General features: G+C 41.9%; 1 protein-coding gene across 3 annotated transcripts; it reads left to right on the top strand.

Annotated features, from left to right (window-relative positions):
* The first annotated feature begins 296 nt into the window (after positions 1-296).
* Positions 297-25828, top strand: RBBP7 (RB binding protein 7, chromatin remodeling factor). 3 transcript variants are annotated; one of them, XM_032620157.1, is made up of 12 exons: positions 297-616; positions 1430-1574; positions 7249-7394; positions 11012-11158; positions 12281-12396; positions 16861-17021; positions 17799-17925; positions 18043-18120; positions 19494-19570; positions 21508-21565; positions 24524-24634; positions 25370-25828. In XM_032620157.1, exons 1-12 carry the CDS (start codon positions 601-603, stop codon positions 25436-25438), a joined length of 1251 nt encoding a protein of 416 aa, XP_032476048.1. In that variant the 5' UTR covers positions 297-600; the 3' UTR covers positions 25439-25828. The 3 variants fall into 3 exon arrangements, 2 of the variants coding, with proteins under 2 accessions (XP_032476048.1, XP_032476047.1); XM_032620156.1 differs by having other exon boundaries at positions 298-616; positions 10985-11158; XR_004348098.1 differs by having other exon boundaries at positions 301-616; positions 10985-11158; positions 20925-21565.
* Positions 25829-25978: the final 150 nt, after the last annotated feature.

Below are 25978 nucleotides of genomic sequence, written 5' to 3'. Positions count from 1 at the left end.
GCCACGCCCCGCGGCCTCAGGGCTCGCCGCCCCGGGGATCGCGGCCCCCACGCAGCTTGCAAGCCGCGCCTCCTTTCGCCCCACCCCCGCGCGCCCCCATCCGCCCCCGCGGCCGGCCCTGGGAGCGCCGGGCGAGTCCTTGCGCCTGCGCCTCGCCAACTTCCTGCCGCGGAACGCCCCGCCCACCCCTAGAAGCCCGCCTCCGAACGCCGCGTGAAACCTGCCTGCCGCACGTCATTGGTCGAGGCGACGAAGCCGTCGGCTCCCAGGCCCGCCTCGCCACCGCCTCTCACTTTTCCCAGGGCGGATGCGCCTGCGCTCAGCTGCCTGGGCGGGCTGGGAGGCGCGGGTTGAAAAGTCTCGTTCCAAGTTTGGAGAGAGAGAGAAGAGCGCCTCAGACCTCGGTACCCGTAAGCGGGGAGGAGGTGAGAGAGAAGGACGCAGCGTCTGGGGAGCACCCAGGCTGTAAGACGGAGCTCAGGCTTCGAGAGCTAGAAGTGTGTGACGTGCCTGGGAAAGGCAGGAGCGCCTGCGGTTGGGCCGCTCTTGGCTAGCAAGGGGAGTCCGAGGAGGCGGCGAGGGGCGAACACCCGACGCAAGATGGCGAGTAAAGAGAGTAAGAGGCCCTGCGGGGCGGCGCGCGGCGGGGGGCGGCGGGCGTGCGAGGCCGCGGCACGCGCCGGCGAAAGGCGCGAATTGGCGTGAGGAGCAGGGGGCGGGGCCGGGCGCGAGGCTCGGCGCGCGGCTCGAGGGGCCTACGCGGGACGGGGCCGCAGCGCGGAGGGCTCCGAGCACTTCCGGAGCCGGGCGTGGGGCCGCGGGTTGGGCCCCCTTCCCGCCACCCTCCCCTCCCGCCACCCCCCTCCAGCGGCGGCGCTCCCTAGGCCCCCGGGCGGAGGCGGCCTCTGCCGCCGGAAAGCGGGCACGGCGCCTCCTAACACGCGCGCGCGTCGACCGCCTCGGGGTCGCGGCCCTTGTCCGGGGGATTCTGGAACCCGCTGACTTATGGCTGCCGACTCGGGCTTCGTGGGATCAGAGGCCTCTCCTGGTGGGGGATGGAGGGAGCGGGCTGATGGGTTTCTGCTACACGTGGATTCGTCTCGCCGGGTGGGTCGGGGAGGTCCTCTACATACGGGTCGTCATCTTGGAACAGGTGCGAGCAGCTGTAACCTGCAAAACAATTGCGTTGTCTGTGTAGTTACCCAATTTTGTATACGCAGGCGGTATTGATTTTAAAGTGCAAAAAAATAAGCTCCCTGGTGTTAATATTCTCTCCACGTTCTGGAAGAGCAGTTGGTTGTTCGTGTCCAAATTAGAGGTAAAGGGAAAGAGGAGATTAGGTGTGGTCGTCTCGAGGTGACCTCCAGTGGAGATTGTGACTCCGATTCCTCTCAGCCACTTAATCGTGTGGGCTTTCTCCAAATTTCAGTGTTTGAAGATACTGTGGAGGAGCGTGTCATCAATGAAGAATATAAAATCTGGAAGAAGAATACACCGTTTCTGTATGACCTGGTTATGACCCATGCTCTTCAGTGGCCGAGCCTTACCGTTCAGTGGCTTCCTGAAGTGACTAAGTAAGGGTTTCTGGCAACTTTTATTTCGCATAAATTTAACTATTGACTTGAATTTCCTAGGGTTTTTTTTTTGGCGTTTTATACATAGAACATACGCAAGTAATCAATTTAGACCTTGCGTGATGTGGCAGGTGATTTTTATTTTCAGGACTTAAGCGATTTATGGGGTGGTTTCTGACGTATAAATGTGGCGTTAAAAGGGGACAAAGAATCTGTTGTGAGATTAAGGATATATGTAGGATGCACTGGATATATTTGACATTTCGTGGACTTAAATATAGATCAGCATTTCTTTGGGCCCCACACTAATGGATTTCTTAATAACTTTATGGGAAAATGGCATGTGCACAGAAAAGTGCACAGATCATAAGCGTGTGGCTTGATGAATTTTTACAAAGTGAATACACCCTTGTAACCAGCCCCCAAGATGAATACGTCTTAATTGGCAAAGGTGAAGAGAATTTAGCAGCAGTTCACCAACGAAAAGGTGGTGGTGTTGGCTTATAGTATGGGATACGCTTTGAGGTTGCTGTTGGTTTTTATGAGTGTTCTTTGCACCTCTTTGTAAAATTTCTCTGGTAATAATTGCTGACATTTATTGAGCACTTAGAACAGGGCCTGGCGCATGTGAAGAGCTTTATGTCCTATTTTTTGGTTTAATACAACAGTACAATAATTACTTTTTATCATTCTTTTTTTTAAATCATGTGGAGACTGGGGCTGAGATATGACATAACATGCCCCAGGTCACACAGCTGGTGAGTGGTGGAGCAGGCTTTCAAACCCAAACCAGGTGGCCCCAGAGTTGAGGCAACCTCTGCACTAGGTTGTCTTTCTCATACAGTTGCACTTTTCCTACTAGGAACTGGGCCTTGTACTTTATTTTTTTTTAATATAAATTTATTTATTTATTTATTTATGGCTGCGCTGGGTCTTCATTGCTGCGCGCGGGCTTTTCTCTAGTTGTGGCAAGCCGGGGCTACTCTTTGTTGCGGTGCGCGTGCCCTTGTACTTCAAAAGTGTATTAAATTTTGAGTATTGTGAGCATATAACTTAATGAGGATTAATCAAACTCTAGAGAGGGGATTTTGCAAGAACTTTTAAAAATAAGAGTAAATTACCTTCATATAAAACTCTTCATATGATGGCCAGATTTTCCATATGTGAACATTGACTTCCATACAGTTAGGGACTTCCACTGGGCCTCCCAAAAATCTCAATGTAAATGTGCAGATGTGGGAAGAAGAGCCAAGAACTAAACAGTGGAGGTTTCTAATCCTTGACATTTATAACTTTGACCATCAAATGCTTAAGGGTATTGAGGTTCTGGTTTAGAGCATCATGTGCATTTGACTCTTTGTGTCTTCCTGTTAAGCAGATGATTTACATTCGCTTGGATCTTTTTGACCTACTCTAACTGTAGAAAAGAGCCGAGGCTTTAAAGTTAGAGACGTGAGTTTGAATTCTGCCCCTTGCTTCTTAGCTTTGTGAATTAGGGCAAGTTGGTCAGTCTCTATCCTGGAGTAGTCTGGTCCGTAAATGGAGGTGCTCATGGTTCTGACAGCCTGCACTTGAGGAAGTAAATAAGATCGTGCATGTTTAAGTGCTGGCACAGAGTGAGTACACAGTAAATGGTGACTGATGGTAATTCTCCCACCCTTTCCTATTCAGAAATCATTTGTTAGGGTGGAATATCTCTCTTTTTCCATTTGTATTTCAATGAATACTGTTTACTGAAGTCTTTTTAATTTATTTATGTTAACATCTTCTTTGGAGTATAATTGCTTTACAATGGTGTGTTAGTTTCTGCTGTATAACAAAGTGAATCAGCTGTACATATACATATATCCCCATATCTCCTCCCTCTTGCGTCTCCCTCCTCCCACCCTCCCTATCCCACCCCTCTAGGTGGTCACAAAGCACCGAGATGATCTCCCTGTGCTATGTGGTTGCTTCTCACTAGCTATCGGTTTTACATTTGGTAGTGTATATATGTCCATGCCACTCTCACTTTGTCCCAGCTTACCCTTCCCCCTCCCCGTGTCCTTAAGTCCATTCTCTAGTAGGTCTGTGTCTTTATTCCCGTCTTACCCCTAGACTTTTTTTTTTTTTAGATTCCATATATATGTGTTAGCATACAGTATTTGTTTTTCTCTTTCTGACTTACTTCACTCGATATGACAGACTCTAGGTCCATCCACCTCACTACAAATAATTCAATTTTGTTTCTTTTTATGGCTGAGTAATACACTGAAGTCTTTTTAAAATGTTACCTATAACATGTTTTGCATAAAGATCTTAAAATTATAGATCTGTGTATATCAGCCCAGATATTACTTTTTAAAAATTTTTATTTATTTTTTATTTTTATTTTTGGCTGCTTTGGGTCTTTGTTGCTGTGCGCAGGCTTTCTCTAGTTGCGGTGAGCAGGGGCTACTCTTCTTTGCAGTGTGTGGGCTTCTCATTGCAGTGGCTTTTCTTGTTGCGGAGCATGGGCTCTAGGCACATGGGCTTCAGTAGTTGCAGCACACAGGCTCAGTAGTTGTGGCTCAGAGGCTCTAGGGCGCAGGCTCAGTAGTTGTGGTGCACGAGCTTAGTTGCTCCATGGCATGTGGGATCTTCCCAGATCAGGGCTTGAACCCATGTCCCCTGCATTGGCAGGCGGATTCTTAACCACCGTGCCACCAGGGAAGCCCCCCAGATATTACTTTTATATTAAGAATTAGGAACTTAACAGAAAATACTTTAACTAAATTATATATTCCATGGTGTTCTTTGCATGCAAAGAAGTGGGATCTGGTTGTGGCACGTGCAGTGGCTCTGGGAATGCAAGAAGATGCCAGCCAGCCTGCGTTCTTGGGTGTTGAGGACGGCTGTCTGGTGCTTTGCAGGGTTCTGTTTGGGGTATGAAGGGACTGTGATTGTGTTTCATCACTATGTAGGACAGTAAAAATGTTGGCTACTCTTATAGCCTGGCTCTTTGAGAGATAGGCTCTACTCAACCTCATCAGGCTGGCCTTCTGCCTACATACAGCATGCTTCCGAATGATTACTTGCACTTTCTAAGCTGTTGTCCTTAAATTCACTTAGGTGATCATCCATAAAATTGATTTGGCTCTTTAACCTTTTTATTTAGGTATTTCTAAGAAATTATTTTTCAAAACTGCTAGATCATTATTTCATATCTCTTAATTGGATAATTTCTTAAACATGTTAAGACTTACACTCTACCTAAAAACCTGTGTATACATTCAAACTCAGATGATACAAAACTGCATAAGTCCCCCTTCCACATCCTCTATTCTCCTAGTTCCCTTATCCAGAGCGGAGGCAGTCCTTGTTTGCGATTTCTTATCCATCCTGCCGGCATGAAGAAGTACATGCTATGTCCCTCCATCTTTTTTTCTGGTAGCAAGTTGTTGACTTGACTTTGCATCTTAGTTCCCTGACCATGCCCCCTGCAGTGGAAGCATGGAGTCCTAACCACTGGACTACCAGGGAATTCCCAATTCACTTGACTTTTTAATGAGAAGTTTATATTGGAGACTTTTTTCCTATCAGCATACTTATATATATGTTCTTTTGTTTTAAGGGCTCCATAAAGTTCCGTTTATGGATATACTATAATTCATGTCACCAGTTCCTTATTGATGGATATTTGTTTTCAGTCTTTCGCTGCTTCAGGCAATGCTACTGAGAATAACCTTGTGATAATCTGTGGTTGTTTGGTGAATGTCTTAGCAGTAGAGTTAAAGTGGTCAAAGGATTCTGGCACTGAAAATGCACAAGGTCTTTTATAATGAGTGCTTCTGCAGCCTTAGGTGCATCCAGTATTGGAGGAAAATAGATATTGATTGGCTCAGGAAAATAGGCTTGTATTTTAATGATGGAGATGAAAGAATTTGTAGTAAAAAGAAAAATCCTTATGTGATGATCGGGTCAGGGGAAACCAGAATAATTGAATTTTAGAGTCAAAAGGAGTTTTTCAGACCCTCTAGTCCATCTGTGGTCCTGCTCCTTAGAAAGGTCATATGATGGATTGACGTGTTTAACCTGTAACTTTACCTGCTGGTCTTAGTTTTTTCTGCTTAATGCCATTAAAAAGAAGTCACTTTCTTCCTTTTATGTCAGTCCTAACATTGCTCTGTGCTGCCTCCTTTCTCTCAAGTATTCCTATTTCTTTTCAAATGGTTCTCATGAGATATGTTTAGGTTCCCTTTCATTTTAAGCCACTATTCCTTGTAAAGGTTTCATTTTGTCCAAATCCTCCTAAAGTACATTGCTAGAGCCTAATTTTCTAAGTGTGGTTTTTCCAGTTAAAAATAAGTGAGTGAATGCTCATGTGTTTTGCCTTCTTCCCTATATAAGTTCATCTCAGATGAAATTAATTATCTTTTTTGATAGCCACGTCGTATTCTTGGTCACTGAATGTACGTTGACTCAGACCCATGTCTTTTTTCAAATAAACTGCTGTTGCTTAGCCATGGCTGCCTTATTCTTTTCTTGGAGTTTTTGTGTATTTATTGCTGTTTTTTACCCTAAGCCAAATATTGGTAAAATTTCATCTTGTATTTTTTAGTTATTAATAGATTTTTAAAAATAAATTTATTCACTTTTATCTGTGTTGGGTCCTTGTTGCTGCACGTGGGCTTTCTCTAGTTGTGGTGAACGGGGGCTGCTCTTTGTTGCGGTGCGCGGGCTTCTCTTTGCTGTGGTTTCTCGTTGCGGAGCACCGGCTCCAGGCGCGCGGGCTTCAGTAGTTGTGGCTTTCGGGCTCTAGAGCACAGAGTCAGTAGTTGTGGTGCCCGGACTTAGATGCTCCGTGGCATGTGGGATCTTCCCAGGCCAGGGCTCGAACCTGTGTCCTCTGCATTGGCAGTCAGATTCTTAACCACTGCGCCACCAGGGAAGCCCAGTTATTAATAAATTACATGCCTAGAAGTAACCCACAAACCTTTTTTTCTAAACCACTGAATCCTTTGTGCAACTGGAATTTAGAAACAGATAAATAGTCTAGGCTGTCTGATGCTGGGGCCCAGAGCCTTACTTCTCAGCCTTCCTCACTGAGATGGGACCATGGAACACAGGTGAAAATTGCTCTTCTAGATAGTACAAATGGGAAAGCATTGTTAATAGATCCAGATGCAGAATCATTGCTTAAGCATTGTTAATAGATGCAGATGCAAAATCATTTCTTGGACCAGGGTGCCAAGAGGTATCAGTGATTTCTTCAGCCACAAAGTGAGTTTCCACAGAATAGGGTAACAAAGACCCGCCTCCCCTCTCCCATAAAAATGAGAATGCCTATTTTATAAGCTTTAAGCACCATAAATATAAACAAGGGTTTTCACATAGTGCCATTTTCACTCATAACCTGTTGTTTAGGTGAAGAAACTGAGGCCCACAAGGAAGTTGTGATTTAAGGAATTGCATATAACTAATTTTAGTTTGAGCCAGGATTTAAACCCAGTTTTTCTGACTCAGCACTTTATTTTTTCCATTGTACTTTGTTGCTTCTTACTCGGAAACCAGAAACAACTAGTGTGTTTAAAATTGAAGATTTTTTTTCAGGCAAGAAGTCATGATTTATGAACATGGGGATGGGTGATGGACTGGATTTGTTAGCAACTGATTTCTTAAAGGATTAGTATGACTTTCTTTCTTTCCTAAACAGACCAGAAGGAAAGGATTATGCCCTTCATTGGCTAGTGCTGGGGACTCACACATCTGATGAGCAGAATCATCTCGTGGTTGCTCGAGTCCATATTCCGAATGATGATGCACAGTTTGATGCTTCCCACTGTGACAGTGAGAAGGGTGGTAGGTATACCATATATTCCAGCATTGGTGTCAAGGAATAGGCCTCTAATTATATGCTATTAAAAAGTTGTACTAATATCTTTTGGCCCAGCAGTTTAACTTCTAGGACTTTATCCTACAGAACTACTCACCCACATGTGCACAAGGATTTTACAGTAGCAGTATTTGCAAGATTGAAAAATTAGGCTCAACCTAGCAACCAGATGTTAGTTCATAGGAAGTTGGTCAAACACATTATGGTATGTTTGAAATACTGTGCAGCAGTTACTAAGAATGACCTAACTTTGAATTTTACACACAGGCAGGGAGATAAATCTGTATGCACTGGTATGGAAAGGTTTCCAAAATAAAGTGAGTAACTGGTATGTGTGATTATAGTAACTGTTTTGGTAACAGTAAGAATATGTGTTGGTGTAGGCATAGGAAAAAGTCAGGAGGCATTTACACCAAACAGTTAATAGTGGGTTTTTTATGGAAGCTGTTGACTCCCATCCCCCAATCCAAACATACAGTCCCCTGTTTTGGTATTCCCACAACCACCCAAGTTTGGTGATTTTGCTAGGAGGACTCACAAGACTCAGCAGATTATGCTCATGGCTAAAGTTTGTTACAATGAAAAATACAGAACAAAAGCAGCAGGAAAAAGATAAGCATCAGGGAGTCTACAGAGGTCCAGCACAAGTCTCATCCAGGGCCACACAGGATGTGCTTTCCCTCTGGCAGCAAACGACAGGGACACGTGTGGACTATCTCTGCTCAGGGACGCCCATTCGAGGGTCAGGGTCTCAGTCTTTCATGGCGGTTGGTTTTGTAGGCACATCATATTGGCAGCCAGCCATGACAGCTGAACTCGGGACCCCCCCCGCCCCGTAATGAAATCAGGTGCATACCATCAGTCTTGATATTTGTGCAAAGCAACCCCGACAGACTGGTACAGCATGGTCCCTTGCTTCAGGTGTACACCACAAAATCAACCCATCAGTGACATCGAGAACATTCTGAGGTCATGGTCCCAGGAGTTGGTCAAGGGTCAGTCATGGGCCCAGTGTCCGTCAGAACTGTGAGGGCTAAGCAACCAGACCTGCTGGGTTAGTGCTTTCCCCACAGCCCCAAATGGTTGAATAGAGCTTTCTTATTGAAAATAAAATTCTACTTTTTAGCTAAAGTCCTGCCACCCCTACTCCATTCCTCCTTGCTTTCTTCTCCAGAATTCATCACGGTCCTGAAATTAGTGTGCCGTTTTCAACTATTTGTATTTTTATTATTCATACAGTAATAAACATACATAATGTTGTTTTGCAGTTTGCTTTTTTCATTCAGTTTTGTCTGTGTATACTATGTAAATGTCTAGGTCATTCTTTTAACAACCGTATAGTATTCCATTATGCTTAAACCTCAATTTTTTCTTCTATCAAGGGGCAGTTGGATTGTATCTGTGTGGGTGTTTTGCTGTTATGAGCAATGCTTCAGTGAACATCCTTGTTCCATCTCCTCGTACACGTGGGAGAATTTATGTAGTGGAGTGGAATTGCTGAGTTGTGTGGTATATTCATTGTCAACCTAAAATAATATAAACCTTTTCCAAAATGATTTACTCAGTTTACCACTTCCACAATTCATAGTCCATTACCCTACAACCTTATGCATTATTTCTGTAAATATTGTTGTAATCAGAAAAATTTTAATGGCTGTTAGTCCTAAACTATGTACTTAATTGGACTTTCAGCTTAAGAATTAGTCTCTGTGCATGATACATGGAGATATTGTTATTAGTAACTTGTCCAGTGAATTACATTCTAACAAGTGACTACAGTAATTCACAGTTAACACCTTTTAAATTTTTCAGTTATGGTATTTTTAATGGATACTATTGTCATTAAGATAGTGATTTTTCAAGCTTTTCCTTTTGAGTTTGAGAAAACAAAGCCCTGTGTACACAGTAAATCTTACCTGGAAGCCCAGTTTTTATTAAAGGAGAGCTGTTGAGTTTGTTTTCACTAAAGGAATTTGGAAACTTGAGTATTTTTGTAGCAGAAGGGCGAGAAAGAATCCTTGGGGTCCACGTGGTGGGAGATTGAAAATATAAAAGCGGCAGCTTTGGAGCAGGCTCTCTGGTGGTGGCAGGTGATAGGATCAGGAGGGGTGTCTTGGAAAGGCTGAGGCATTTTCTTCCATTGACTCGATGGGAAGGGGAAGTGCTAAGAGGGAAATGGGTGATTGCGTATGGTTGTGTGAGAGTTGTTGTGTGAAATGGGCTATGACTTTGAGCCTCAGAAATAGTAAGCAGTGTTTGCCATAGAGAAGAATGGCTAAATTCTTCCCCCATCCCCCCACCCCTGGCCCCGTGGCTTGCGGGATCTTAGTTCCCCAACCAAGGATCAAACCCGGGCCCCGAAGTGAAAGCACTGAGTCCTAACCACTGGACCGCCAGGGAATTCCCAAGAATGGCTAAATTCTGATAGTAAGGCATGGGAGCTAGTGTTGCTTGAGCATTCCTACATAGCAGGGCCTGGCTGAAACTGAGTAAAGGCTTACTGCTTTCGGTGTGTTTTCGCCAGGCCCCAGCCAGTCTGTTTTAGTTGTTACCTGCCTGGTTTCATTAGGCATTTGAGTTAGTGTTACTTGACCTGAGACACAGGGTAAGCTGAAAAGGAATGTGCAAAGGAGAAGAGATATAGGTCAGGAAGAAGTAACAGTTATAATGTGAAGCCTCCGAGTTTTTTCAAGTCAGCAACTAATTTAGATTTGTTGTCTACGAGCACAAAAGAGAAAATGTTCTTGTTTGCTCTTATCTGCTTAGATATTCTCTACTTGTATTCTTTCTGCTATCACCTTGCTTCTGCTCCGAAGTTACACTTTTTATGTGGCTTTCTCACTTTTCCAAGGCCTTTTTTTTCCCCCAAGGCCTTTTTAGTAACTATTTAACATTGTAGTCATATTCCTACACCAGATAGGGAGGTTAGCCCACTCATTTTAGCTTTGGCACTCCACTAGCAGTTGAACCGACATGTTCAACTCGATTGAATGTGTTCAAGGATTCTGGTGGAACTGACGTACGTGTGTGTGTGTCTGTCTGTCTGTCTGTCTGTCTGTCTTGGGATTGGGTGGGTGTTAGTTGGATTTCCGATATGAGGATGTTTTTGACTTTAGACTCAAGGAGTGTTCATACTCCTGAGGATGAACCTGTCTTAATGAAACCTAAAATACAATTCTAATTTCAGCACTTCCAAATGAGTTGTATTTGAACTAAAAGGCTGAGGTGTGTTGATTGTGTGGTTATTTGAATTTTCGTGAATAATTACATCATCTTCACAACTGAAAGAAGGTGGTTTTTAAATGTTTTAAGTCCAAGGTGGAACTGAACTGCATAAAATAGGGATCAACATTTTCCAATTCACATGGGCTTCGAGAATAAATTAATTCCAAGTGGCAAGCGAGCCTATATTTTTGTGTTCTTGCGTGCCCTCTCTCCCTCTCTCTTGGCAATTTGTGTTGTATTCTGTCAGATTAAAATCTCAGGTTGATTAAACTGAGTGACTTGTGAATTTTAATCGTAAGTGTATGTGTTTATTTCTTTCTTCTCACATTAGAATTTGGTGGCTTTGGTTCTGTAACAGGAAAAATTGAATGTGAAATTAAAATTAACCACGAAGGAGAAGTAAACCGTGCTCGTTACATGCCGCAGAATCCTCACATCATTGCTACAAAAACGCCGTCTTCTGACGTGCTGGTTTTTGACTATACAAAGCACCCTGCTAAACCAGGTATGTAGTAATAAAGTCAGACCATTGCTTGACCCTTCTTGATTCAAAATGATAATAACTTTGACATCATTCAAACTAGTATACTCTAATTTTTAAAGGTTTAGAAATTGTTTCAGGGGTCCCAAAACCATGCCAAATTCAGTGATTTAACAGAAGAACCTCACAGCAGGTTATTATATTCCTGGCTAAAGTTTATTAGAGCAAAGGATATAGAGCAAAAAAAACGGGAATAAAAACTGGCTAAGGTTTATTACAGCAAAGGTTACAGAGCAAAGACAGGAGGAGAAAGATACACATCAGGCAGAGTCCAGAGAGGTCAGGCATAGACCTGTGAATCCTTCTCCTCTGGGGCCACATACCACAGGGGCATAAATATCTCTGCCCAGGGAAGCCCATTTGAGTCTCAGTGTCTGGGGATTTTATGGAGGTCTGGTCACACAGGTACATTCTGCTCTGTGACCAGCCATGGTAAGGGAAACTCAGGACCCTAGCAGTGAAGCCAGATGCATCATGAATCTTGCTCAACAATCCTACAGGTCTCGACAAGCTGCCACAGCATGCCCCACTGCTCTGGGCATACACAGCTTCATCAGACGGCGACATGAAGAATTTTGTGAGAGTCACATTCCCTGGGGCTGGCTAGGTCAGTCATGGTTGCAGGCTACCTTGGAGACATGCAAGGACTGAACAGCCAGACCTGCTGTGTTAACTGTTGCCTCACAAAAATGTTCTTAAAACTGGACTTGGAGCTGGGGTGGGTTGTCACCATGTAAATTTGTGGGCTGGTATAGTTTTCAGTATTTTGTGTTAGAGCTTAGTACTAGGTTTTGCAAAGGAACAAGTCATTTTATGGTCACGAAACCTGGTTTGCATTGAGTATTTGAAATGAAGCACAGAGAACAGCTTTTCAGGGTGGTCGTGGGTGAAACCAAGTCCTTGCTTATGTGTGGTGCTTTTCCAGGCATTATGATAAATGTTACGGCTCACTCAGGAGTGGGAATTTGCTCTTACCAGTTCTGATAAACAAATAATCACTTAGTAGTTAATGTATTTCTTTTTCTTTTTTTTTTCTTTTCTTTTCTGTGCGCGTTTTTTTTTTTTTTTTTTTTTTTTTTTTTTTAGACCCAAGTGGAGAATGTAATCCTGATCTTAGGTTAAGAGGCCACCAAAAGGAAGGCTATGGTCTTTCTTGGAATTCTAATTTGAGTGGACATCTCTTAAGTGCATCTGACGACCATGTGAGAAACCTATTCTTCCTAATCTACTCATGCACTGAGAGTTAAAGACTGTGTCACGGACAGCTCTGCACTGATGGAGACTAATAGATGAAAGGTTTTCTAAGATAATACTGATTGTTGTGATAACATTTCCACAGGATTTAGAGAAATGGTTATCACACTGCCCTTTTGGAGCCTTAGAATTCCACAAAGCTCTTTTGAAGCAGCCTTAGAGTGGAAGGAAAGTGGGCAAAAGGTGTCCCATTATTTAAAAGTGGACCTCTGTAATGGAGACTCTTTAAAGTGTTTGTGAGGCCTGATTAATATAAATTACATTTTAGTTTAGTTGTTTTTTGGTTTTTTGGGTTTTTTTATACTGTTTTTTAAGTGTACAATTCCGTAGGTTTTAGTATATTTGCAAAGTTGTGAAACCATCACTAGTATCTAATTCTAAAACATTTTCATCAAATGTCACAAAAAGTAACTCCATACCCATTAAACAGTCACTCCTCACTCCTTCCTTCCCCCAGCTCCTGGCAACCACTAGTTTACTTTCAATCAGTAGATTTGTCTTTTCTTGATATTACATATAAATGGAATCATATAGTATGCGGCTCTTTCTGTCTGGCTGCTTTGATTTAGCATTAATGTTTTCAAGGTTCATCCATGTGAAAGTAGTGTCGGTACTTCATCCCTTTTTATGGCTGAACAATACTCCATTATATAGATATACCACAATTTATTCATTTATCAGTTGGTAGACATTTGGGTTATTTCCCCTTGGGGCTGCTTTTGAGTATTGCCACTGTGAACATTTTTGTACAGGTTTTTGTGTAGGTATGTTTTCATTTCTCTTGGGTAGTCACCTAGGAGTTGAATAACTGAGTCATGCGGTAACTTTATGTTTAGCTGTTTGAAGAACTGCCAAACTTTTCCAAAGCAGCTGCACCACTTCACATTCCTACCAACCGTGTATGAGGCTACCAGTTTCTCCATGTCCTCACCAACACTTGTTATGGTCTGTCTTTATTATAGCCATTCTAGTGGGTGTGAAGTGGTATTTCATTGTGGTTTTGACTTATATGTACTAATGGTGTTGAGCATCTTTTCATGTGCTTACTGGCCATTTCTGTACCATCTTTGGAAAAATTTGTATTGAAATCCTTTGTCCATTTTCATTTTGTATTTCCTTGAGAGTGCTTTATATATTCTAGATTCAAGTCCTTTATCAGATACGTGATTTTTTTTTTTTTTTTTTTTTTTGCGTTACGCGGGCCTCTCACTGTTGTGGCCTCTCCCGTTGCGGAGCACAGGCTCCGGACGCGCAGGCTCAGCAGCCATGGCTCACGGGCCCAGCCGCTCCGCGGCACGTGGGATCTTCCCGGACCGGGGCACGAACCCGTGTCCCCTGCATCGACAGGCAGACTCTCAACCACTGCGCCACCAGGGAAGCCCAGATACGTGATTTTTTAAAAATTTCTCCCATTCTTTGGGTTTTTTCTTTACTTCACCCCCCCCCCCCCCCCCGTACGCGGGCCTCTCACTGTTGTGGCCCCTCCCGTTGCGGAGCACAGGCTCTGGACGCGCAGGCTCAGCGGCCGTGGCTCACGGGCCCAGCCACTCCGCGGCATGTGGGATCTTCCCGGACCGGGGCATGAACCCGTGTCCGCTGCATCGGCAGGCGGACTCTCAACCACTGCGCCACCACGAAGCCCTCTTTTCACTTTTTTGATGATTTCCTCTGAAGCCCAGAAGTTTTAAATTTTGAGTTCAGTTTATATATTTTATGTCACTTTTGCTTTTGATACCATATCTAAGAAACCATTACATAATCCAACATCACAAAAATTTACACCTATGTTTTTTCTAAGAATTTTACAGTTTTAGCTCTTATATTTAGGTCTTTGATCCATTTTGATATGGTGTGAGGTGTAGAGGTCCAACTTCATCCTCTGTGTGTGGCTGTCTAGCTTTCCCAGCCAATCTTTCCCTGTTGAGTTGCCTTGGCATCTTTTAATATAAAGTGTTTTAATTAACAATGAAAAGTACCACACAAATGCAAAGTGATCTTGTTAATTTATTATAGATCAACGTTTGTAGCATTCTTGCCACTAACAGCCCCATATTTTCTTTCATGGTTCCCATGCTGTAAGCCTGAAGTGTCTGGTATGACTCCAAGTACAAGCCGAGAGTAGACTTCTGGAGCTTTTGAAAGCTCATGTAACTTGGCCACAGTTAGCGTTTTATGTCAGCTTTGTGAGAGAAGGTTACTTGCCTTCTTCCTTAGTATATCCCCATACCTAGAACAGGGCCTGTCACATCGCAGACCTTCTTTATTTGTCTGTTAATTGCAGTTTCTGTTCAGCTTTTTGAAGTATTGAAAGTAGGCAATTGGCCCAATCAAGATTGTTTAGTTACAAGCAAGCAAAACCAGCTGTGGCTGATGGTTTTGTTTTGTTTTCTATAATTTTTCTCTACCTTTTTGTAAATTTTAAATTTTTACTATTTTTATTTTTTGTTTTTAAGGATATTCTTCAGGGGCATTTTCTGAGTGATCTTTTAAAAAAAATATCTCTTTTAATTTGTTTTTAAAAAATAAATGTATACCCCCTTCACCTATTTCTCCCACCCTCCACCCCTGGCAACCACCAATCTGTTCTTTGTGTCTATGAGCTTGTTTTTTGTTGTCGTTGTTTTTAAGTTTCCATATATAAGAGAGATCATGTGGTATTTGTCTTTCTCTAGCTTACTTCGCTTAGCATACTGCCCTCAAAGTTCATTTTGTCACAGATGACAAGATTTCCTCTTTTTATGGCTGAGTAGTATTCCATTGCGTATATACAGCACATCTTTATCCATTCATGCATTGATGGATACTTAGGTTGTTTCCTTGTCTTGCCTATTGTAAATAATGCCACAGTGGACATGGGGGTGCATATATCTTTTCGAGTTAGTGTTTTCGTTTTCTTTGCATAAATACCCAAGTGGGATTGCTGGATCATGTGGTAGTGCCAGTTTTACTTTTTTGAGAACTTCCATAACTATTTTCCTTGGTGGCTGCAAAGATGGTGCTGGCTGATTTAAACAGAAAAGTAATTGATTGGAAGGGCCTTGGGTAGGGTAGCTCACAGAAGTGCTGTGGCGGCTAGAAAATGGTCTGGAAAAGAGGGGAGGCCAGGTCGTTGACCCAAATTAGGCCAGTGAGGATGTCATTCTTGCCACCCTTGGAAAGTGGATGTAACACCCCCGCCCCCCAATCATCAGAACAGATTCTCCTTTTGTTGCTGTTCACAGTTCGAAGACCTGGTCAGATGATTGAGCCCATGTCATGTTCTTGCAACCATGCTCCAAGGGAGGCTGGGAAGCAAGGGTCTACCTCAGTTCTCTGGAAGGAAGCTTTCCTTTGTTTCCCTCAAAGTGAACATCCTCCCAACAGGGAGGATGGGTTATGCTCAGGAACTTAACTGCTAGTACTTTTTGAAGACACCAGGCTGGGAGTTGCTAGTCATAATTAATGGCTGACGTTTCCCAAGGGCTCCATATATGCCAGGGATCTTGCTAATGTTCCCAGGATCCTTCTGAGGTGAGGAACAGGTGATGGCAAGAGTTCCACACGTTCCGTCTCTTCCGTGCATGTAAATTGTGCAAGTACCAACAGAGACTAAGGGCCATGTGTATTATGTAACAGAAACCCTTTCAGGTAAAAAAAAGTGATTTATAAAGAGATGAAGCTGATACTAGTGTCAGTGGAATTAGGTCGAATATAGCTTAATGGAATTACCTCTTGTTTTAAACCATTGAGATGAGAATCATTGCGCTATAGCTTGTAGTATTTTTTCATAGAAACTTAAGACTTTTTTCTCAACTATTTTTATGATGAGATGTTAAGAAGAGACTCTACTCCCAGAGCCTGCTGATCTGTGATCTTTGAGGTCTGGGCAGGCCCTGTGGCATCTTCCAGTAGCCTCATAGGGGTTCCTAGGTCATTCACCTTTTGCACTTCCTGATGTGTGTAGTGGTTTCTGCCATGAAGTGAGACTTGGCCAAAGGCTTTTGCTTTTTAAGAGGCATATTTTAGTTTTAATTCCCAGTCTCCCAACCCAGCGTTAAGTTTTAAGATGTGCATTTCTGTTCAGTAGATACCGAACACCAGGCTGTCAGTGTTGTGTTGTGTAATCTGGGTGAATTTTAGATACTTGACTGAATGTATGTAGGTGGAAACTCTATCTTGAATTTCTTGCCTGCCACCATGCTGTCTTCCTGTCCCCATTACACTGTATCTTCCTTGCCCTCTGCATCTCAGATTGTGGAAGCTGTACCAATACACTCTTCTGTTTATGAAGCTTTACTTTTGTTTATATTTCCTCCTCGTGTTTATTTGTAACTTTTATATAATTAAGTAGTTTTGTTTTTAATAAAGGTGTTTTAAATAAGGTGTTAGCATTTAAATTCAGTATCTTATAACTTGTTTTGTTCCTTCTTCAGACTGTCTGTCTGTGGGATATTAATGCAGGACCAAAGGAAGGCAAAATTGTGGATGCTAAAGCGATTTTTACTGGCCACTCGGCTGTTGTAGAGGATGTGGCCTGGCACCTGCTGCATGAATCATTGTTTGGATCTGTTGCTGATGATCAGAAACTTATGATGTAAGGTGGAAAATTCAGTGGGGTCTCATTATATGGGTGTCCTGAATGGCCATCAGTGATTGTGGTGGCCTGTGGTTTGATTTCTTTTTTTTTGTAATTATGTCTTGGCCTTCAAAAAAAAAAAGAAAAGAAAAAAAATAGCTTTAGTGAGGTATAATTGACATAATAAACTGCAAGTAGGTATGGCCTTTTTACATAAAAGTTACTGTGCTGTATGGTTGAACACAACTTTTTATTTAGAAAAAGAAAGGAAAACAGGTATGTACACACAAAGAAACATGCTTAGGGCAGTGGTATGTATCAAAATTGGGATCAGGGTGGTTTGCATTGAAGTTGAGGGAGAGAGTGATTGCATCAAGGCATGGCCACGGGGCTGCATTCAACTGCCTGGAATGCTTTTTATCTCATAAGCTAATGTCTGAGGCAAACAAAGCAAAACACGGAAATTTGACAAGGCTATGTTGTAGGTATCAAATTGTTACATTTTTCTTTATGTAGTATTTTGTGTACACTTGAAATAGCTGGTAATCCAGACAGGAACCTAAGGAACAAGAAAGCAGAAATAGCCCTAGTTTGTTTTGCGCAGGTTTAGCACATATCAGTTAGCGGTTGGAAGTCCAACTCTGCGTGGTTGGTGTCCCTGAAGGGGCGGGTTAGCGAGAGAACAGTGGCGTGGAGTGGTGCTGGTGTGGGCGCCGAGCGTTGGGGAGAGAGGCTGGGTTGGGTTGAGCAGCCTGCTCGTGTGCTATGTGCCTTGCTTGTACCTTTGTGTTTTAGATGGGACACCAGGTCCAACACCACCTCCAAGCCGAGCCACCTGGTTGATGCGCACACCGCTGAGGTCAATTGCCTGTCGTTCAATCCCTACAGCGAGTTCATTCTCGCAACTGGCTCTGCGGATAAGGTTTCTTAAGTTTTTGCATACTTGGTGTTTACAAACCCAGTGGTCTTGTTACTGTAATATTTTAAAATTCTTATGTAAAGTGCATAAATGAATTCCTTTTCATTTATTTTTCTTCAGACTGTAGCTTTATGGGATCTGCGTAATTTAAAATTGAAACTCCATACCTTCGAATCTCATAAAGATGAAATTTTCCAGGTATGTGACAGTTTTCTGATATCTGTCAGATTTTAGTAACGTTTTGGTAGAGGGAAATCAAAAAATTTTTTTCTTTTATATCATGGTCAGTGGGCATTGTTTTTTTGTTGTTTTGTTTTTTTTTTTGGCCAAACCTCGTGACTTGCAGGATCTTAGTTCCCCGACCAGGGATTGAACCCACGCCCTCGGCAGTGAAAGCGCAGAGTCCGAACCACTGGACTGCCAGGGGAGTCCCTGTTTATTATTTTTGAAAGCTCCTCTTCTCCTGTGTAAGTTAACTAGTGAGAAATAACTTGGAGCTTTTTAGAAACTATTAGTTCAGAAGTAGAAGGAAAAAACCTTGCAAAATAAGATCAGTTTAAAAAGTGAAGGGAGTTCCCTGGTGGTCTACTGGTTAGGATTTGGCACTGTCACTACTATGGCCTGGGTTCAGTCCCTGGTCGGGGAACTGAGATCACGCAAGCCGTGTGGCACAGCAATCAATCAATAAAATAAGTAAATAAAATTTTAAAAAGTGAAATCCAGAGATTCTTCCCTTAAGGTATATCAGCATGGTGGGTCCTCTAGTGAAAAATATCTTGTATGTGGTTTAAAACAGAGATTTGCATAGGCTAAAATATACTTCATTGAAAATGTTAAAAGCTTCTGGGATGGTTTCGGGGCTGAATAAGTTTATTTGGACCCCTAGCTGAGTTCCCTTGTGTTGGGGAGTATGACCTTCCTGGGGGAAAGCTGAGGAGATGGTCCAACAAAATTGAGTTATTTGCAGTGAGGTGGATGGACCTAGAGTCTGTCATACAGAGTGAAGTAAGTCAGAAAGAGAAAAACAAATACCGTATGCTAACACATATATATGGAATCTAGGAAAGAAAAAAAAAAGGTCATGAAGCACCTAGGGGTAAGACGGGAATAAAGACAGACCTACTAGAGCATGGACTTGAGGATACGGGGAGGGGGAAGGGTAAGCTGGGACGGAGTGGCATGGACATATATACACTACCAAACGTAAAAGAGATAGCTACTGGGAAGCAGCCGCATAGCACAGGGAGATCGGCTCGGTGCTTTGTGACCACCTGGGAGGGTGGGAGGGAGGGAGACACAAGAGGGAAGAGATATGGGGATGTATGTGTATGTATAACTGATTCACTTGGTTATAAAGCAGAAACTAACACACCATTGTAAAGCAATTATACTCCAATAAAGGTGTTTAAAAAAAAAAAAAAGAGTACCTGAAGGGACAGGACAAAGAGGGTGAGGGCTTGTAGGCCAAGGAGAGGGTATAGAACACGAAATGGGAAAATGTCAAGGATTAGAACAATATCCACAAACTTAGGAACGGATGATTCTTTACATTTTCAAATATGTATTGCTAGGTCCACTGGTCTCCACATAACGAAACTATTCTGGCTTCAAGTGGTACTGATCGCCGCCTGAACGTGTGGGATTTAAGGTAACTCAGTACCTGGTGACAAGAAATTGCATAAATATGCTAATCTGGCAGATTATGTAGTAATTCATAAACTAGAAGAGCAATTTGCTAACCCCAGTTTAATAAGTCTAATATTAATTTTAAGTACCTTCCTGAAGAGTCTTTGTTCCATAAAATAGAAGTGAATCAGCAAATGGACTGTAAAGTAAATTTATGCATATGTGAGTTTTGTTTTTCTATTGATAATTAGGACTGAAGTCAGGGGGCGGGGGTGCATGTGTGTTTCAACATCAAAATGATGGCATTGAAAACACTTCTGCTGTAGAAGGGGGTAAAGACATTAGCTGTTCATGTCTCCTTGGGTCACACTTACACCTGCAGGACTAGTCTTTCTCAGTTTTTTTTACCATTTGCTCTTCTGTGCTTTCATTGGTTCTCTTCGCAGGTATGAGCTCCCGCTGTGGGTTGTGTAACTGCTGGGGTAAACTTGGGAACAGGATAAGCATAGCCTGTGCTGTCAGAGATCTTAAGTTCTTCTGGGCGCTCATTGTGTAAAGAGTTGCTCCCAATTCTTAAAGTTCCTTGACTGCAGAGTTGCTGTTGCAAGAATTTCAGACTCCTTTGCTTTTTTTGAGCCTTTAGAGCCGTTAATAATGTTCCGTTACATACATCTCTGTAAGATGTCCTTATCTCAAATTTAAATCATTAAATTCCTGAAAATAACTTCTTTCCTACCTGTATTGCTTTGAAGTGGACTAAGTTTTTAGTCAAGGCTGCCTTACTTACAGAGACAGTAGACCCACTTTTCAGTGTATGGAATAGAGACACTGTAGAATAAAATGCTTGTGTTGTAAAACTGCTAAACATCTAATGTTCTGTGTTCTTATGGAACAAACTCTGGCTGTGATAGATGCTTGAAAATGTAGAGAATCTTTAAAACAGACATTTGAGTGATTTTTTTTAACTTGAAAACAATTTTAGTAGTAAAATTAGAAACCTTAAACAAAAACTACAGTGTTGTATGAACTGGTGCAGCAAGGTTTGAAAGTCTGATGTCCTGGCAACTGGATTGTCTTTAGGGGTGCCGTAAATAAATTTGCAGGCATTGTATAATTTCTTCTTAAAGTTTATTCATGTCTTGCTTGCTATTAAGAGAATACATTAGATAAAATTATGGATTAAAATGGTCGATGTTAGCAATTGTACTCCTGACAGTGGGAGGAGAAACATAATTGTCTAGCAGTCCCATGTGTTTGGCTTGTTTGATTAGCTTTATTGGAAAGAAAAAGTCTAGCACATGGAAAGTTGTGTATTTTGGCTGTATTTTTTTTTTTTTTTAGCAGCTATTACTAGCAAAGTCCACCTGTTTACCTAGGTATCAGGGCTGATGATTGGTGTGTAACGAGTGATTTCACTGTTGGAACTGCTGGCAGCAAATTCTACAAATTGACATTTTTAAGATAAGAAAAAATTAAAACTTAACCTTTCCTTGGCTTATATATTCCATAGTTAAAGTTGTTTTGTTGTCATATCTTTAGACACATCTACAGTACTGATGTGTAATTGTATTTCACTCCTGGGATGAGAAAGGCTTTAAGAGTGAAGTGTAGGGACTGGGCATCAGTTCTTCTATAGATATTTTATATTCTTTTCACCTTTTAATCCTAATGCAGGAAACACCTCAGTTAAAATATTGAATGAATTTTAAGCTAATATTTATTAACAATAATTACTATTCTTCAGCTTCAGTTATGAACGGCTCTTATTACCATTTCCAGGAAGTAAGCACCACACCCTCCCACCAAATAATTAATACAAAAACTAACCGATAACACTAGAGGAGTAAGTTGCTTTTAGAGTGTGTGTTTTAGGATGGGATTTGTGGGCTGATGCTGGCTTTGCAAACATTGATGCTAGAAGAATTTCAGTAATGAAGGCATTGTGTTCTTTCTCAATAGCAAAATTGGAGAAGAACAATCAGCAGAAGATGCGGAAGATGGGCCTCCAGAGCTCCTGGTATATATTGGCTTTTCTTAATGCAAGATGAAATGTCATATGCAGATTGGACTATTTGTCATTGTTTCATGTATCTGGAAAATGAGTCAAGAACTTCAAATTCTAGCTCTTGAAGATGATTTCAAATTGGAGGCCTTGGAGGTTATTGTGATAGAGTTTTGACATTTATTGAAAATACTAAATAGAGCCCAGTAGGTTTTACCAATGTTTCACTAACAATAATTTAGGCTCCTGGAAAATAGTGTATAATAATTTCTCACTGATTCTCTCAATTATGATGTTTCTGAGGGTTTGGGGGTGAGGGGCATTGATATTCAATTAGCAATACTTAACACTTTCTAACAGTATGGAAAAACTTAATGACCTGATTAAGTTCCCTGCTCAGAAAAATGAATGCTTCCTCGATCTTGTTGATGCCAACAGTGTCCACCATCTTCCTCCCATTCCTAATTAAATTATCTTGGCATCTCCTTGGCCCTTTGAAGGTTTGCATGGTGGTATCTGTCCTCATCCTTCCTGACTCTGAGTCCTTCATTGTACACTTCAGGTCACTTTTCTATGAATCATTGCCAGACTTGGTAATGGTTCTTTGTCCTCACTCTGAATTCAACATTTATCTCCACCAGTCATTTGGCAGATAATCACTCGTTCCTCTGTAACGTATATTTAGCTCTTAGGCCAGTACTAATTTTTGGAATGCTTGGGCTTTGCCCACCACTTTTAAAAGGTAAAGAAGGCCATTGAGGATGAGCCCTGCACACAGAAGATGTTCACTAGATGCCACATAGTATGGACATCCGAGACCCCCTTACTCCTTGCCCTGTGTGTTACCGTGCCTGACGTACTAGCATGTTCAGTGTTAATACTTCTGCTGCTTATAGTATTTCTCAATAAAGTGCTACCATAGACAGATGACAGCATCTAAATGCTGTATTCTGTATTGGGTGTCTTAATTTGAGAAGTCTGTTTTGTGATGCAGGGCCTCGTAAATTTTTTAAGTCTTTTTTTAGCTAAGGTGTTGCTACCAACCATTTTTACTTTTTTCTTTTTTTATATTTTGTTAACGCTTACTGAGATATAATTTACAGATCATACAGTTCACTGAAGTATACACTTCAGTGATTTTTACTATGTTCATAGAGTTGGACATCCATCACAAGTCAATTTCAGAATATTTTTTTTTACCTCAAAAAGAAATTGTACCCTTTAACCATCACTTCCCAGTCTTCTTTTGTGAGCCCCTGGCTACCACTAATTACTTTCTATCTCTCTAGATTTGCCTGTTCTGGATGTTTCATATGACAGGAATCATGCAGTATGTGGTCTTTTGTGACTGATCCTTGCACTTAGTGTATAATGTTTTTAAGGTTTCCTGCTAGTTTTTGATATTGCAGGGAGAGGACAATGTATTTGTACAATGTCTCTGTAACAGTTTCATGGGCCTTGACAAAATCCACTAGTATTTTGCTTCCTTTTTCATGAGAGTCTGAAATCAAGGGACATTTAAGTGTAGTAAACTGGATACTAACAAGATTTAAATATAACAATGTCTTGATTTAATGACTCCTGTTTATATTCCAAGCCTGTGGTCTGAAAGGATTTTCACTTATGTCCCCTTTATGACTATATTTAAAAGCTGTTAATCCCATCTTATACTAGGTAAAATAGTTACATTGCATATAACCTAATTGGTGGAGATAGACCTCACTGTCAAACTAAAGTCAAATCTGACTTTCTGTCAGGAAGGGTGACTTACCAGTTCATAACAAAGTATTCATATTCTCCATGTGAAAATTGTTTCTTCTTTTTTTAATTTTTTTTTTTTTTTTTTTTTTTTTTTTGGCTACACTGGGTCTTGGTTGCTGTGCGCAGGCTTTTTCTCTAGTTGCAGTGAGCAGGGGCTACTCTTTGTTGTGGTGTGCGGGCTTCTTGTTGCAGAGCATGGGCTCTAGACCACAGGCTCAGTAATTGTGGTGCACGGGTTTAGTTGCTCCGCGGCACATGGGATCTTCCCAGACCAGGGCTCGAACCTGTGTCCCCTGCACTGGCAAGCGGATTCGTAACCACTGTGCCACCAGGGAAGTCCTCTTTTTTTGGCCGCGCTGCGTGGCACGTGGGATCTTAGTTCCCTGACCAGGGCTCGAACCTGCGCCCCCTGCAGTGGAAGCACGGAGTCTTAACCACTGGACCAGCAAGGAAGTCCCAACAACTGTTTCTTCTGAATCTTAATTCTAAGATAAATAAAGCCCAGTGCAGGAAGTAAGACTGCCCCCTTCAGCATTTCTTAGCAAATACCTCGGTTTAGGTCTTATGGGGGAGGTTAAAAGACCTTCTGGAGTCCCAAGAATTCTTTTTTTCCCCCAGCCTTGGGGCAGTGTGCTTTGGAGAGATTGAAGGATGGCTGAGAAGTATGCCTTTCCATTAGTAAGGGGGAGAAGGGGATCCTTCAGGGGGCCACACAAGAACCAGGAGACTCCAGGTGGGCCAGTTTTAGGAGAGTATGTATAACATAAGACATCCTGGAAATGTATGACGTTGAATATTTGTATCTATATATTTGCTAATGAGGCAGAATTTTAGTGTTAATTATATTAGCTATGGAAATGGCACTGTGGTCGTGAAGGAAAATGTCCTTTGTTTTCGGTGATGCAGGCTGAAGTATTTAGGGGTTAGGTGTGCTGTCTGCAACTTTGTGGTGGCTCAGCAGGTGGTGTGTTAACGAAATAGTATTTGGGGAACCTAGGTGATGGTTATCCAGGCGTTCGTTGTACTATCCTATCACCTTTTTTGGAGGGTTTGGAAGTTGCCAAAATCAAGAGTGGTGGAGGGCTGGCTTACTAATAAGCCTGTACCACCCTCACTCCAAACTGCAGTTCAGCGACCCGTTACAAGACTGATGCTCTAAAAACTAACTTCCAACATGAGATATGAAACCAAGGCTTTTTTTCTTCTTAACAGTTTATTCATGGAGGACACACCGCCAAGATATCAGATTTTAGTTGGAACCCCAATGAGCCTTGGGTCATTTGCTCGGTGTCCGAGGATAACATCATGCAGATATGGCAAATGGTGAGCCTAAAGTATTTATTTTTTCCTCAATGACTATCTTGGAGAGATTTTACTAATGATTAATATAATAGACATATATCAAACATTTAGGTACATATTATATCAAATATTTATAGAAAGTCTTAAAAGACCTTTTCCCATTTTAACAGCAGTCTTTAGTTCAATATGCACCTGTCGGGTTGGGAGAAATCTGTGCACACGTTGATGTAGACATAGCACCTGCTCCGATTTTCATGATCGTTACGCCCTTTATCAGCTGGGCTCTTGGCATCACTGCGCCATGTCCAGTGTCTGATATGTCGTAGGCATGAAGGATACGGGAGGAAACATCAGTGCGTTCACACTGAGATACTGAGTTCTGTGGTGATGCGCACTAAGCACTTCAGGGCTGTCACTCCGTCGAAGTGTCTGAAATGCTTTTGGAAAACACCTTTTATGGATAACTGAAATAAGTAGTAGTGCATGGGCAGCTAGGTGTGTGTGTGGAGTTACATGCTGGCAAGTAATTTTTGAGGACACTGGCGTGCCTTTTCCTCATGAAATTTATTGGTCTTTGGGGGTAAAACAAAAAGGAAACTAAGTTTACTCCAAAATGTGTCCACATTTAATTTCCAGCACTAAATGACTCTGGCCAGTGACAGCTAAAATCTGGATAGAACTAGTGAATGCTATTTTTAGATAGTCTTGTAAAATCTTTGGGGAGTTTTACCTCTGATTTTATTTGGTTGTCTCCAGGCTGAAAATATTTACAATGATGAAGAGTCAGATGTCACAACATCGGAACTGGAGGGGCAAGGATCTTAAACCCAAAGTATGAGAAATGTTTCTATTGAATGTAATGCTACACAAATGCTTGATTTATCAAGCGCCAAAATGGCATTGTATAGTAGAAAGTCTAAGTGGGGTGGCATATGGCGTTCTTTACCTTCTGATCCTAGCACTTTTCAAGTGAGCTATTGCGTACTGTATCATATTGTAGCTTTTAGGGAAGAAAGGAATGTTGCTTAAGAAAGATCATCAGCCATTGTTTTAAAATACAGTAGCAGGGTACTGCCTTTGATTCAACTATTTTAAGTCCTTGTTTTCTCAAACTAAGTGCTTGCTCTTCCTAAATATGCAAGAATAATTAACTTTTACACTTTTTCCCTCCAACACTTCTTGATTGGCTTTGCAGAAATAAAGTTTTAAAATAAACTTTGTTTTATTCTTTTAGAACCTGGGTTGGGGGTGTGTGTGTGTGTGTATGGATGGATCTATGTATGTCCCTTCATGAGGAGGCTGTCAGGGTATACATGCTGAGAACTACCTGAATTTCTTTCCAAGGTACGCGATGGATATCCTGTG

Source organism: Phocoena sinus, chromosome X, assembly GCF_008692025.1.
Source record: "Phocoena sinus isolate mPhoSin1 chromosome X, mPhoSin1.pri, whole genome shotgun sequence".
Classification (NCBI taxonomy): domain Eukaryota; kingdom Metazoa; phylum Chordata; class Mammalia; order Artiodactyla; family Phocoenidae; genus Phocoena; species Phocoena sinus.
This window is presented reverse-complemented; position numbering and strand designations above follow the sequence as displayed.

Bases quoted from the DNA above. Each gene is read 5' to 3' on its own strand.
- RBBP7 (XM_032620156.1), top strand. The intron at 18,121-19,493 runs GTATGTGACAGT...ATGTATTGCTAG, and splicing joins ATAAAGATGAAATTTTCCAG to GTCCACTGGTCTCCACATAA. The intron at 21,566-24,523 runs GTATATATTGGC...TCTTCTTAACAG, and splicing joins ATGGGCCTCCAGAGCTCCTG to TTTATTCATGGAGGACACAC.